This window comes from Aythya ferina (assembly GCF_964211825.1).
Source record: "Aythya ferina genome assembly, chromosome: 2".
Classification (NCBI taxonomy): domain Eukaryota; kingdom Metazoa; phylum Chordata; class Aves; order Anseriformes; family Anatidae; genus Aythya; species Aythya ferina.
The window spans coordinates 126,468,108-126,482,010 of record NC_140297.1 but is presented as its reverse complement, the minus strand read 5'-3'; the positions used below and the strand labels follow the sequence as shown (position 1 = coordinate 126,482,010).

At 35.8% G+C, this 13,903-nt stretch overlaps 1 protein-coding gene across 7 annotated transcripts in view; it reads left to right on the top strand.

Moving 5' to 3' along the window:
* Positions 1-13,903, top strand: part of NCOA2 (nuclear receptor coactivator 2) — a 197,351-nt gene that overhangs the window by 113,997 nt on the left and 69,451 nt on the right. For all 7 annotated transcript variants that reach the window (XM_084507649.1, XM_084507643.1, XM_084507646.1 and 4 more), the window contains 2 exons: positions 1,921-2,022; positions 2,945-3,117. In XM_084507649.1, coding sequence (XP_084363775.1) covers positions 1,940-2,022; positions 2,945-3,117 — 256 coding nt within the window. In that variant the 5' untranslated portion in view covers positions 1,921-1,939. The remainder of the gene's footprint in view (positions 1-1,920; positions 2,023-2,944; positions 3,118-13,903) is intronic.

Genomic DNA, 13,903 nt, shown 5'->3' with positions numbered 1-13,903 from the left:
TGCACAGTTTCAAGAAAGTGCTTAGCTTTTAGCCATTTAGACAAATGTGTATGTCTACTTTTATATTTACATAAGTAGGATGATGTCTACCATCCGTTAAGACATGTCGTTGTCAGGGAACAGACAGTATGCCACAGGACACATTGGAGGCTGCAGCAGATGTTTCACACTCTGCAGCAAGGTCAGCATTGGTGTGGCATTGGGAATGCCCTGAGTACAGTCCCTGGGAGTCCCCCAGGCAATGCAAGGTGACAGATTGTGGTCAACAGGTTGATAGTATACGCGTACATGGATGTATACTTATGCATGTATAGACATTATAGAGACAATCTAAATCCAAATACTTTTTTTCAAACAGAATCTGGTACCATCCATGTATAAGACTGTGAGCTTGTTTAAGATTGGGAGCTATACAATTCATATACCTAGAAAAAGGAAAATTGCTCTGCTTTCTTCTCACTGTCATCTTGTGTGTTTGTTTGTATTTTTCCACTACAGATAAAGGATTTTATTTTTTTTTTTTTAACTCAGAAGAAGTGTTTAGATGATGTTCAGTGGTGAATCTGAGATGGCTCTGTGTTTTCATTTGCTTGCTCAAGTTTAAGCAAGTGGCCTTTCCCAGAATCTCTGCAGAACTGCCTGGATCTCAGTCTCCAGACTGTTTGCACGAGTATATTCAGTCAGCCAGCTCATTGGGAAAACTAAGATTTATAGTATGAGCCAACACATTTATTACCAACACAGTCTGGTTGCTAGATTTTAAAAAGATAAAATGAAAAGGAGGAGACTGCAGTTTTAACCCACACGAGCTCCCTCAGTAAGTTTTGTGTGTGGTCATCAAAGGGAAGGGAGTTGGCAAAAATGTGGGGCTTAGAGGAGGTGGTAGACCCACGGTTTTGATACCTGACCAAGTTCATGCCAGTATGAAGTGGCACTAGCCTCCAGCACTCAATTTAACAAGGTTTGAATCACCTCCTGGAGGTGCTCACCTCCTCTATTATGGCCCTCCTGTTGATTTTTCTGCTCATCCCAAACAGTGCAGAAGCAATCTGAAATGTCTGGAAGTGTCTCACTGCCATCTTACTGACAAAGCTGGCAGCAACAAAACAGATGGTGAGTGAGGACTGTCCTGCATTACATGGTCTTTTTGATCACCTCCACATGCCCTTTTTATAGTGTTTTCTGTCTCTGGAATATTGCTATTTATTGAGGAGTGTTTAAGATGACTTCCATGCGTGTTCATAAGGTGTACAGGACAATAGGGGCCAGGAGCAGGGCAGGATTTCCCTGGCCTGTTTATCACACAAATTGTAATAAGCCTGTTTTAACACGTGATAGTTTGACAAGTTATTTTCCTTATGAGGTAGATTAAACATACAAAATATTTATCAGCTCCTCAGTGATCTCTAGTGTTGACAGATGTTCTGTTTCTACTATGTTGTGCATGCACTTGTGCAAACATCATGTTTTGATTTTAAAGTAAAGCTGTATGTGCTACCTTTTTGTGTAGCTGGGATACTTTTCATCTCACATATTTCAGTTCAGTTGTGTTTTTCTTGTTGTGTGGCATTATGGATTTTCCTTTGTCTTTCCGCATTCAACCTTGCAAGATTGCCATGAAAATTCAGCAACCCAGGCACAAAATGTACTTATCTGTTCTTGCATAACTGGTAACAATGAAAGAGATGAGAATGCTTGGCTTGCCCATCACAGATTTTGTTCCGGAGGAGTTTTGTATAGCATTTTGTGGGGTCATAAACATGGTATTTTTATCATAGCCTTTCAAACAATCTCTATTTCTAATGATGGATTTGCACAGTAAAAACTGAATTGAGTATGGAACAAGAAGCTTAGAAATACAAACAGAAGAATTCAAAACTTTTCCACCATAACCCTTTCCCTGCTCTTTCTTCCTTTCAGTTGCTGATATGTCTTCAAGATGAGTGGAATGGGAGAAAATACCTCTGACCCATCCAGGGCAGAGTCTAGAAAGCGCAAGGATCCTGATCAGCTTGGACCCAGGTTAGACCACTTAAGTCTGAGGATGTCAAAAGACAAAGACTTGGAAAATATGTTAAATGTTCATGTGTTTTTCATGAATCTTAGAAAATGACAAACATGACATTCTAGCTAGAAGTCAGTACTGAGCTGATTTGGTAATTCTGTGTTGTTGTGGATAGAGAGTAGGGATTGAGATTTATTTATTTGCTTGGTGTTTTTGTTTGTTTGTTTGTTTGTTTGTTTTAATCCTCTGTAGTGCAAAATACACAATTTGGGTGACAGAATGGGAGCTGTGTAAAAATCTTCTTTGGCCAATCACTTCAAAGAGTCTTCAGACACTCCTACTGGCAATCTACAAGTTGATTTGTTTGTTTGTTTGTTTGTTTTACCACCTCTCTTGTACATTATTATCAAAGAATTGAAAAATATTTTACCGTTTTATAACATTTGCATGACCAACACTGAAATAATTCTTAAAATGCAACAGCTGATTCAGCATTTTTTTCTTATGACCGTCTTGCACAATTTCAGAAGGCAGCACAAGGAGTGTGGATTGTTTGGTTTAGCTTTCTAAGCTGTTTTATTTCCTTGTACACTACTTGATAGTCCTTGGATTCACAACGTGAGGAAGCAGACTTGTAAATGTTCAGATGTCCCAACCACCCCAGTTAATCCTCTATTTTGAACTTAATTTCCCAAATCTCCTTTGAAACAAAACATGACTACTGGAAAAAATAATGTCTTTTTTTTTTTTTTTTTTCTTTTAATGACACTTTTCTTGTTCAAGAAGAAACCTTTCTGCTTGAGAAATTTGTAGTATATCTTTGTAGTGAGAGAGGGCAGTTCTCTCAAAGCATTTAAACATCAAAGCATTTAAGCATCTTTGACCAGATGGCAAACAAACTGGCATTAAATACAGTATTTTTTTAAACTCCTCTTTCAGCCCTAAACGAAGCACTGAGAAACGCAATCGTGAGCAAGAGAATAAATACATAGAGGAACTTGCAGAGCTGATTTTTGCAAATTTTAATGATATTGACAACTTTAACTTTAAACCTGACAAATGTGCAATCTTGAAAGAAACTGTGAAGCAAATTCGTCAGATAAAAGAACAAGGTAAGAAGACTAATTAATTGACTTTGAATATTTTGAAGGTTTATTATTACTTTGGCAAACCCAAATAGTCTCTTCAACTTTTCTTTAGCAAATTTCCAGATTTTTTTTTTAATCAATAATGAAAAATGTTGTAATGCAATGTGTATGGAGTGTGTTAATTATCAGGTTCAGCATTTTTAAAATAACCTTCAAAAAAATTCAGAAATTGCCTAGAGTGAGGGAAAGTCAATCAGCCTGATGTGTGCATCTAACAGAATTGTAATCAGTTGCACCTTTACAAAAGTTAAACTAGCAGGATGGTTCTGGGAGAAAAAAAAAAGAAAAAAGAGTACTTATATACTCTTCCATGGATGATGATGACTCCACGTAAAACATGAATAATCCAGGAGAGCATGGGGTATGAAAGTATTCTTCATTCCCCCTCTTGCTTTCTTTTGTTCATATGAATAGATATTGTGGCCTAAATGATCTGTGTCCCCTAAATTCTGACATCACATCCTGAACTACAATAGATTTGGAGCTATTCTAATCTCCAGATAGGGTCCTGTTATAAATGTAAACCAGAGAACGTGACAGTTTTCTTCCTGTTCTTTGTCTAGAAGATTACTTTTTTTTTTTTCTTTTGATATATTTCTTATTTAAAGCTAAAATCTTTTTAGAACTTAAAAATTTTAGAAGGCTTTTTTTTTTTTTTTTTTTTTTTTTGATGTTATGGATCTATCTGGACTGGCCTGGCCTGAGTGGCACTGAAGGTGTCTGGGGTAGATTCAAATTCTTAAAGTGTGTATGCTTTAGTTTTCATTTAGAAGAACAGAATTTCTTTATAAACTGTGTTTAGAGTAATTCCTTTATTTTTCAAAGTAATGCTACTTTTTCCTTATTGTATAAGTGAATTTATAAAACTAGAGCTTATGTATTGCATACTTTAGACATTTTTAAAACAAATAGATAAGTAGTGTAGTTCCAGACTGTTCAAAACTAAATGGAAAGTGCAAAGTGTCAAATTATTTCAAATGTCTCCAAAGTGTCTGGTTTTGGTTAATCATTAGGGATGTTTCTACGACTTAGTTCTCTTCTTAATGCTATTATGTTTCCATAATTTTTTAACTGATAATGATGGTCAAATTGCCATGCTTCATGATAAAAGTATACTTCTTATGCTGGCACAGTGTCTATCAACTTTGCACCTTTCTGAATTGGGATTTAGATTTTCCCTTACCTTTTTTGCTCTTCCTTTTCTCACTTTCAATTTTGCATTTATTTCTGTCATCAGGAGACACATTCCCCTTATCTTTATGGATATGGCATAAGGAAGGAGCTTTTCCTAATGACAACAAAACTGTGTTTTCTTGGGAAGTGAGTGCACAGAGAGAAATCTGTTAGTCCCCTTGATAATTCTCTAAAAAGCTCTAGAAAATCTAGTGTGAAAATTTGGCTCTAATGCACGCTCACTCTGGCAAAGGCAGGGTTTTGTTGTTCAACAAGTCAAGTACCTTAAGAGCAGTTTTCATATTGTTATAAAATGTTTACACTCATCAGACCAGGTTACATTTACATTATTGAAGTCATCATGGGCTAACAATAATGCTAGAATTTTACCAAAGCTGAATGTGTGCTTCATTTTCTAAACTCATAAAATTTTACTGCAAAAACAATTGAAAGTAAAATTCAAAAGGTAAGCTAAAAAAGCTATGAATGCAGTTTATTTCAGCAAGTAGAAGTAGTTTGCAACCCTTGAGCAATAAAGATATTAAATTACTTTTTATGATGTTGATCTGTTATACAAGGTTCTTCAGCTGAGAACAATTAGACTGTCTTTGGATCTTTACATATAAGTTATAGCTGGTACAGACTGGACTTTAATCCTCTCTAAGGAGCGTTGCAAAACATTCAGACTTTCAAGGTGGTCATTATAACAGCATCTTAGAGTCTACAAACAAAGATTGTGAAGCTTCAAGTTAATCCCTTAAATTAATTGATAGTTTGATGCCAATTTCTATATAGAAGCTACATCTGTTTGCTGTTACAGCAAATGTAAGGTGATTTTCCTTTTAATAAAAATTCAAATGACAGCATATTCAGAAATGCAATGTTGTTCTCAAACAGGTTCTTGTTAACACATTTTGTTAACAAATATGACTCAAATATAATAAACATTCAAATGGCATTAACAATAGAGTGTACCTGTACTTCTCTTGTGCCTGACCTAATCAAGGAAAACATATCGAAGAGATAATGAAAATGTTACTATTACTTTCTCATATTTTGCAGAGGTTTTATCACCTCACATTTGAAATCCTTCTCTTGATGTATTTAAATTAGGAATATAAATACATGTTTTATGTTATTTCAAATCAGTTTGATGACATTTTCTGCATGCTGTACCTTTACAATGGTGAAACACTCCCATTATCTTAATAGTACCTATTTCTAAAACAAAATAATAAATATAATACTATACTTATACAAAGTGCCATGAGACTCAGGTTAAAAATCATATTTTCTTACAGTTATTTTGTTGCTTTTGTTTTTAAATTTATTGCTTTTGGGGTCACACCAAATACCTGTAGCAGGAAGCTCAGGAACTGGAGGTTCTGAGTGATTCTACACTAATCTGGACAAATAAAGGTGGCTCAGTTTTTGCACAGCGTGTCTATTGTGCATTTGTTCAAAGACTGATTAGATTTGTGAAAACATATTTTACTGAAGTTTTAGTAAAGAGTTTGGATTTTTTTTTAATAAATACTAAAAATTCTTCAACACAAATTTTCTTCTCTGTCTATGAATAGAATAATACGTTAAGGTCTAATTAATTACAAAGCACAGTCATTTATAAATACCTTGTAAAGCCACTGAAAGCAACAAGTTTTATAGCTGCAACTGAGATTTGACAAGGAGACTTTATTCTAAGTTCTGGGAATGAAAATGAGGAAGGAAAGAGTACAGACCGATATTCATTTCCTATGTCAAGCTTGCTGGGCTGGTAACGGAAAAAAAAATGTAATAGATTATTTTTTTTTTCCACAGTTATACTATATAATTTAATACGTTATTATCCTGATATATGCAAATATATGTTTGCAATACTTCACCTGTTATCATTATATCATTTCTCACAGTATAGACTCAAAGATTCTTTAGTTGTGGTATGTTAGAAATTCATTTTATTACAATTTGGAAGCAAGTTAAGAATACGTGTTTGTAACTGAATTCATTAGATGAATTAAAGATATTTGGGAGATATAACCATTGAATGCAGTTTTTAGTCTGGGTTTTGAAATGTTTCCAGTACTTGGGAGAATGAAGTCTCTTTAGAAAGCTTAATTTCCTTCAGGGGACTCTTTCTATATTGTCTTACAGTGATCTCATAGAGATTTGTGTTTGTCCAGTGCAGATTAAAACTTGTGATTCTAGTATAAGGATAAAACAGAAGCTGTATTAATGTAAATCTTAGGTGGATATTTCTACTAGAGATTTGAGGCTTTTGCTTGGAAAAAAAATATATATCATTTTGTCTTTTATAGCATAAAATTGTTATGCAAAGGTATTATACTTGTGTTACATGATAATGAAAGTGTAATTTCTCCTGCTATATGCAATCTATGCTACATTACTTCGAAAGAATAGTAGTCATATGTGTTGCAGATATGTGTACATATATGTGTACAAGCACATTAAGTTCAGATTTGCACATACTTAATTTAAGAAGCTTGTTTTAGGTAAGAGTAAAGACCACTGGGGATAAATGTTCCTTTATATGCCAGACAGCCTAGAAGCTATAATTAGCATTCATTAGTTTATAATCAGTTGAACTGTTTCACATCAATCTTATTAAATTTCATACCTATAGCAGGCCTTTTCCTTGAATTGTATCCTCTGACTCTCTTATTTTTCCTTCTCATTTTTGTTTTTGGTTGCTACATCCTCCTCTAGCTATTCTTTCCCTATTGAACAGGCTATCAAAATTAAAACTTTGTTCTTAGTTTAAAGCTCTATTTTGTCCATCATGCTAACCTCCCTCTCAGGAGGTAAATAGCTCACATTTCCAAGTAGAGTCATTTCACTGCTTAAGCATCTCCTGGTTCAGTCTTTGAAACCTTCTTGTCCTCATTGTCTAGTTGTGCTTTTACCCTCTCCTCTGGGTATCTGAAGTGCACTAGGTACCAGAGGATACTGAAGACCACCTCAAGCTTCTTCAGTGGTTTCTCTAGCTAAGTAGTCTTCTCTGCCCCCTTCAGTGGAATTGCTGGAGATTGTGTCCTGACATCGAGTACAACGTATGTTTTGTTTTGCTTTGTGTTTTTTTTTTTTTTTTCTCAATTCCCCTTTGTAGCTTTTATTAAATTCCAGGTCTGCATCTCTTATTTTTCTCCCTCTACTCTTCATGCCTTTCTGTTTTCAGCAGCCTTTTTTTTTTTTTTTTAGGATGACATCCACTTGTGTTTTTTAGATTCATGTGCAGTGGGATATAACCTACTGTACTGCAGTATCCCCCAATGTAATTTGATATGTCAACTCCATTTCCTCGCATAGCCCAGCTTTCATGTTTCCCTATTTTCTGAAGAGATTTTGTGTTCTGTGTATCAGAATTTCAGTAGTACAGTGAAGGGGCATCAGGGTTCTGGTTATCAGTCTAGCTGTTAATGTGTACTTTTGAGTTGTCAAATCTTATTTTCAGAATAGCCTTACAAGACAGACCTTGGACCAAATGAATCACTATGTGAAAGCTGAACAACACTGGGAGAAGGAATAGTAGTTAATGAAAAGAGACATGCAAGAGCTATGGGATCTGTATGGTATATAAAAAAGAAAAAGAAAAAAAGGCTTGTTGTTAATCACATATCTTCTTTTTCTGGTTTCACATTTGATAGCAAAAACAGTTTTAACTTCCCTATGGCTGTACTACTTTGTAATCACAGGTTGACTCCAGCAGATATTCTCTCGTTGCCTCCAGCACCAGTATGCAAGTAAAATTTCTTGCTAAAGGAAAACAGCATGATCTTAAAGGTGTAATGAGGTGTTACTTTGGCTGCTGCTACTTTGAATTTATCAGATCTGAATTTAGATTCATATTTCACAATGTATTTAAGCAACTGCCTAACTTTAAGCACATGAGTAATCCTTGTAAAGTCAGTGGAACTGCTTGTATGTTTAAAGTTATGTGCATAAATATCTTACCATATCAGGCCATTATGAGAGTATATACAGACAGTATATAGAGGGTTTTGTTTGCTGTTATTTGTTTGTTTGTTCAAATATTTCAGCTGGTCAATTTTACTGTAATTCTAAATTATTGTAAGTTAATTGCATTTGAGATGTCAGGAGATTTAAAACTGATGCCATCATATACATTAATTTGTAGTTTTTGAATCTTTTTTTGAAGGAGTTTTGTATAGCTATTATTATTTACATATGCTCTATTTCCAGCTTGATAGGGTTTTAATCTGTGTTAAGTGTCAGATGAATTTGTACTGTGAAGTTGAGCAATTTATGCAGAACATTTACAAAAAAATCTAGTACAGAATTTGTTTTGCTGTCTGTGCTTCCTACGGCTGAAACTGATGCACTAAAAATGGCTTTGATCTTCCTCTGTAGATTGTAAAGCGTTTTGGCTAAATATCCAGTTATGTTGACTTTAATACTTGCACGCCTCCAGAGAACTGCTGATTCAGTGAAGAATTTAGGTAATGCAGATCTTTAGGTAATACAGAAAGTCAGTTTCTTTTCTGTCTCTGATGAAAAGTAGTCATTAGACAGCAGATTCACCAAGTGTGAAATTTCCTGGGGTTTGCTTATTTTAACAGAGTTGCATGTCATGCAGACTAGTTGATATAGGCCTTATCTAAACACAAGTTGTGACATTGTAATTGATGGTTTTCTGTGGAAGTGGTGTTGTAATTTCCCTAGTATGACTTATGTTAGAGTAGCTGAAAACACCTTTGTGAGATATAGCTTGTTGACAGTGGGCCCAAACTATTGCTTCAGGAAAAATAATCACCACACTTAATAAAAATAGTGAAGTTGTGTGATACCTACGCATGTAACGGGATTTTAGTGTCGTTTGTTGTTGGGTTTTCCTCCCTTAGTCATGACTAAAGTTGTTGTATCTGCTGATTTAGAATAAATATAGCCTTGTTCCCTCAAGCTCATGAGACTGTTTACTTGTTACCTGATTAGGAGATTTAGGTCAATTTTTATTTATTTATTTGTTTGTTTATTTATTTTACTAAGAGCAATAATAGAGTGGTCCTAAGGATGCTGATGTGCTGGCTGGAGACCAGTCCACGGGAAATGAGGTGGCTGTTGGAAGTGCATTTTCCACCTGTGTCAGCCCTTATCTTTGCCACAAGTTCCTATTCCCTCCATTACCTTGGCATTAGCATTTATGCAGTTGTGTGGTGAGTTTGAGCAGTATTTTTGATTTGGCTGGTCTGCTGAGGGAGGCGAGGAGCTGTTTCCCCACAGGACCTTGATGGGACCCCATCCAGGACAGGTGCAAGCCTGCTAACAGACCAAGAACCTGCAGTGACTGAGCCATGGTCTGTCTACAGCTGTCTTTGAAGTGCTGGGCATTGCAGGGTGTCAGCAATGTCTTTCGCTTAACAAACTGTCCTTACCGTAGACTTCAACTTCATTGGTGATGGATGGCTTTGGTTCTAGGGATAATATTCTGGAAGTTTTAGACCGGAAATCTCAGCTTTGACTTTGAGCTGTGGAGGAGTGTGACTCAAAGTTGAAGAGGAACTGCGTTATCAATCCTAACAGGTCTCTTTTCAAGTAGGAATATTAATCATTGGCAGGTGTTACAGGAAAACTTGTTTGTTTTGCATCCTACTTGAATGTGGCTTTTCTTTTATCTTTGCCTTTTTTCATAACTTTTAATTGACCAAGGTAGAAAATCATTCAAAACTAGTGAAGCATTGTTAATTTTATATTCTGTATCTGCAGAGATGGTTGCAGGTCTACAGTACCAATGTTGTGTACTGCTATTGAGGATTTGTGGTTCTGCTATATTTCACATGCTTTGGGAGATATGGCTAAAGTGTTCCCTCTTTGTTTCTCACAGGAGTATTTTCATTAAAGTTTTGGTTTTGTTACTTTAAATGTAAATAGTCAATGAGCAGTTTAAAGTTCAAAACTTTACAATTTTCCATTTACAGTTTTCCATTTTACAGTTTTTCTTGCAATCTCTTGTGAACTGAATACACAACATAAATGTATTTTAGCATTTTAAATTTGGGAAAGAATACAGAAATTTAGACTCATATCCAGAACTCCGTATTTGAACTAAGTTTTTGCGCCTACAGTTGCCCACCAGCTGCATCATCTTCAAAGCTGCCTGGTCAATAAGAAACTCTAATTTTAGGTGGTAAAGAAGAATTAGGAGCTGCTGATTAAGATTTTAGTGTTTGTAGTCTCTGTTATTGCTGCAATATGCAGTGTAACAGGTACTGACTCTAGGCCACCAGGGTTTGCTGCGTGCTTTAGATTAGTGTGTGCAAGGTTCTAATCTCAGCAACATGTAAAGCAAGTAAGTGAAGGAGGAGGCTTCATGTTACATTGATTTTTCTCTGTGGAGCTTAATTTAAGGAATAGCAAATTAATTTACTGAGAGTAATGATGATACTTCAGTCAAAATAAAATCGTCTGTTATAAAGAACCTAGCTTTTGTTACACAGCTTTTATCTTTTATTTTTAAGGAATGCAGACTGAAAAGTGATAATATAATATTTACTCACAATAGGTTGCAATGACTTTCATACAGAGTTTGAATCCTGTGGATTTGCAGCACATTAAAGACATATTGATCAAAGGCTCTGTGTTCAAACTGGAACCAAGATAATTGCATCTGTTCTAAGTCATGCCTTTTCGTATTGCTGCAAAGATTCTGTATGTGGACAACTGCACGGTTAGTTAGAAATAAGGGTCCATGCAAATGAAATGACTGAAGATATGAAAAACAGCTAACACTTCAGGTTTCGGTTTCTTTTATGAAAACCCACAGTGTGCAATGGGGGAAAAATATAGAAAGACTGAAATTTGAAAGATGACATGGCAAATGATCATTTACTTGTTCTGTGATATACACCATTGAGCTCCTAGTGAATGTCCTTAGACAGATGGTTAGAGAGCCAAGACACACATGCCTTCTGTTTCCTTTTATCATTAAAGTGTGTTGGCACATCTGTATGTATTTTACAAGGCAACAGGTGCTCTAGTGTGTGCACTACACACTTGCACACACACGCTCTCTCTCTTTCCTCTGAAAGCAATCCACTCTTGACAACTCTGGTAAGTTGAGAGCAAATATAAGGAGGTGGAGAAAGGAGAGTACATAAATGAATTTAAGTTCTGCTGAAGTTGAAAAATTTCAGAGTAGAAATAATTGAAGATACTCTAAAACTGGGTATGTTACAGATATTGCTGTATTATCTGAAACAGTATCCATGTGTCCCTTTAGAACAAGCAACAGTATGGTACCTCTGTTGATTTAGGCTCCCTTCATCTTGAAGCAGAAAGGCATTTCCCTACAAACCTTGCCTTGGTACTGACACAAGGCAAAATGGAGCTATGCACTCTGCCTGCCACAGAGGACTCTTTAACAGGCAAGAGGCAGTATACTGCCTAATAGCTGGAATCTGTGGCCAAAGTCAACTCGTACAAGAGGCACAGATTCTGAGTAAAAAGTTATTTGAAATTTGAAGCAACATAATGGACGATTTGGTGAGTTTCATCAGTCCTCCCAATCAGATTTGCATATCTTTTGAAATACGTACTGTAACAAAGGGAAGTTCTTGGCATGATGCAATAATCGCATGGTGAAACATTTTGGGTTGCATTAGGGAGATTTGGCTAGGCAGGTATAGTGGTCCCTTGTCATTTGAAGTTGTGTGAGTATGAAGAGAACTATCCTTTTACTGGTTATTTTTTCTTCTGAGGCACAATTTCCTAGAAAGACTTGGAACAACCTGCAGTTCCCATGATCCTTCTGAGAGAGACATCTTCCAGAGATGGGTTATTTTATGTCAGATTAGGTCTGGGCCTACGTTCAACATGGAAGAGGAAGTGTGCTTAAATATAACAATTGATTCACTTGGAAATGTAAAAAGAGGAGGAAGAGATGTCAAGGTTGTAAATTCTAATTATAGATTGGAAAACTCAGAGGGACCCTCATTTAGATTTCTCTTGTTTTGTTTGTTTTGGTGTTGCACGGAAAAATATAAAGCTATTTTGTGCCAATAACACAATATTTTTCCTGTCTTCCTTCACTTCTACAAAACCTTTTACCTCCTCAGCTTGGAGGAAATATTTGAATGTTATTTTTCTATCTTTAGTTATGTTTTTTAATATATATCTTACATGACTTTCCTGAATGCAATGCTCTCAGTGACTAGCTGTCAAAATCAGTATTTTTGTTGAATGGATTTTCTTCATCTGTCCTTGTTTCTCCCTTTTGCTCTTAAAAGGCTTTATTTTTCAGCTTTTGTTGCTTTATTTCCTCTCATCTTTAGTAATTCTGCATTTTATTTTTAATTTCTTCCCTGGTTACACTGATTCATGCCTTCACTGCAGTTTTAATTTGGGGTCCAGCATTACCATACCTGTGATGGATTTATTCCTTTCACTTTTGTCTCTCTGACACTGTTTTTGTTTGTTTGTTTTTGTTTTGTTGTTGTTGTTTTTTCTCTTAGTGCTGCAGTAAGAAATATAAATAGTTTAAGAAATGTGACAAATTTTACTAACAAGTTGTTGAGTGTTACAGTGATCAATATCAAGGATTACTGTAATTGCTATTAAGCTTCTAAGTGGACACCATCTGTCTAACTGCTGGAGATGCTGATTTTAACTGGACATTTATAAAACAGCTTGTTGGGCTGTTATTCTTAATGTTGAAAATATAATTATGTGTTTGCAGTTGGCAATCTAAACTGTAAAGATGCCCAGTAAGCTTTTTTCTTGCTTGCTGTGTATCAGTGATACGGGTTGAGAAGTCAGTCCATAAAACCTTTATTCATTATAACTGAGGGAGTATATTGGCTTTCTCAGGTTAATTGTGAGTTGCAGTGTGAGAAAACTTTACCTGAGTTCTGTAATGGTCAGGGGCATTGTCATTTTTTCTTTCTTTGAAGCTCAGACAAGGGGCATATATCCCTTATTTTAAGAGCTTAAAACCAAAGATTCGTGGTGGTGTTGTTTTTTATAAGGACTTTAGCTCAGGTCTAAAAAGGGGTTTAGAATTTAGATTTACAGATCAAAAAACATCATCCTTAAATGTTTAAACTGAGGCAGACCCAGTGTCCTATGGAAATAATAAATTTAAAAAGGCTCGCCTGTTAGAGCTTACATGGGTGAAGTGAGGAGTGGCTACCTAAGTTTCCTTTTGCATGACAGTAAATGAATTGCTGACTTGAGGAGAAGTTTCAGGATTATGACATCTGATCTGATTTATACATGGGCTTTGCTGTAGGCCAGCATTACCAGCCTTGGTATAAAGGAGGGTTGTGACTGGAGTCAGACCTTACGGTTCAACATTTCTGGTCTGATGCCACGTTTTGTTCAGCATGCTGTCACCAAATGGAGGCACCTCCCTCCCAGCCTGGTGAAGTAGCATCCATATCCATGACACGGAGCATACTTTTCCCTGAGCTTCTGGTTATCCATGGCTAAGGGAACCATTTGGTTTTAAGGCAGGTCAAAATTTATTCTCAGAGGAGAGTTGACAAAGCTCGCTAAGAAAATTGAGAAAGCAATACTACTTGGTTTTAATTATTTTTCTGTTTATGAA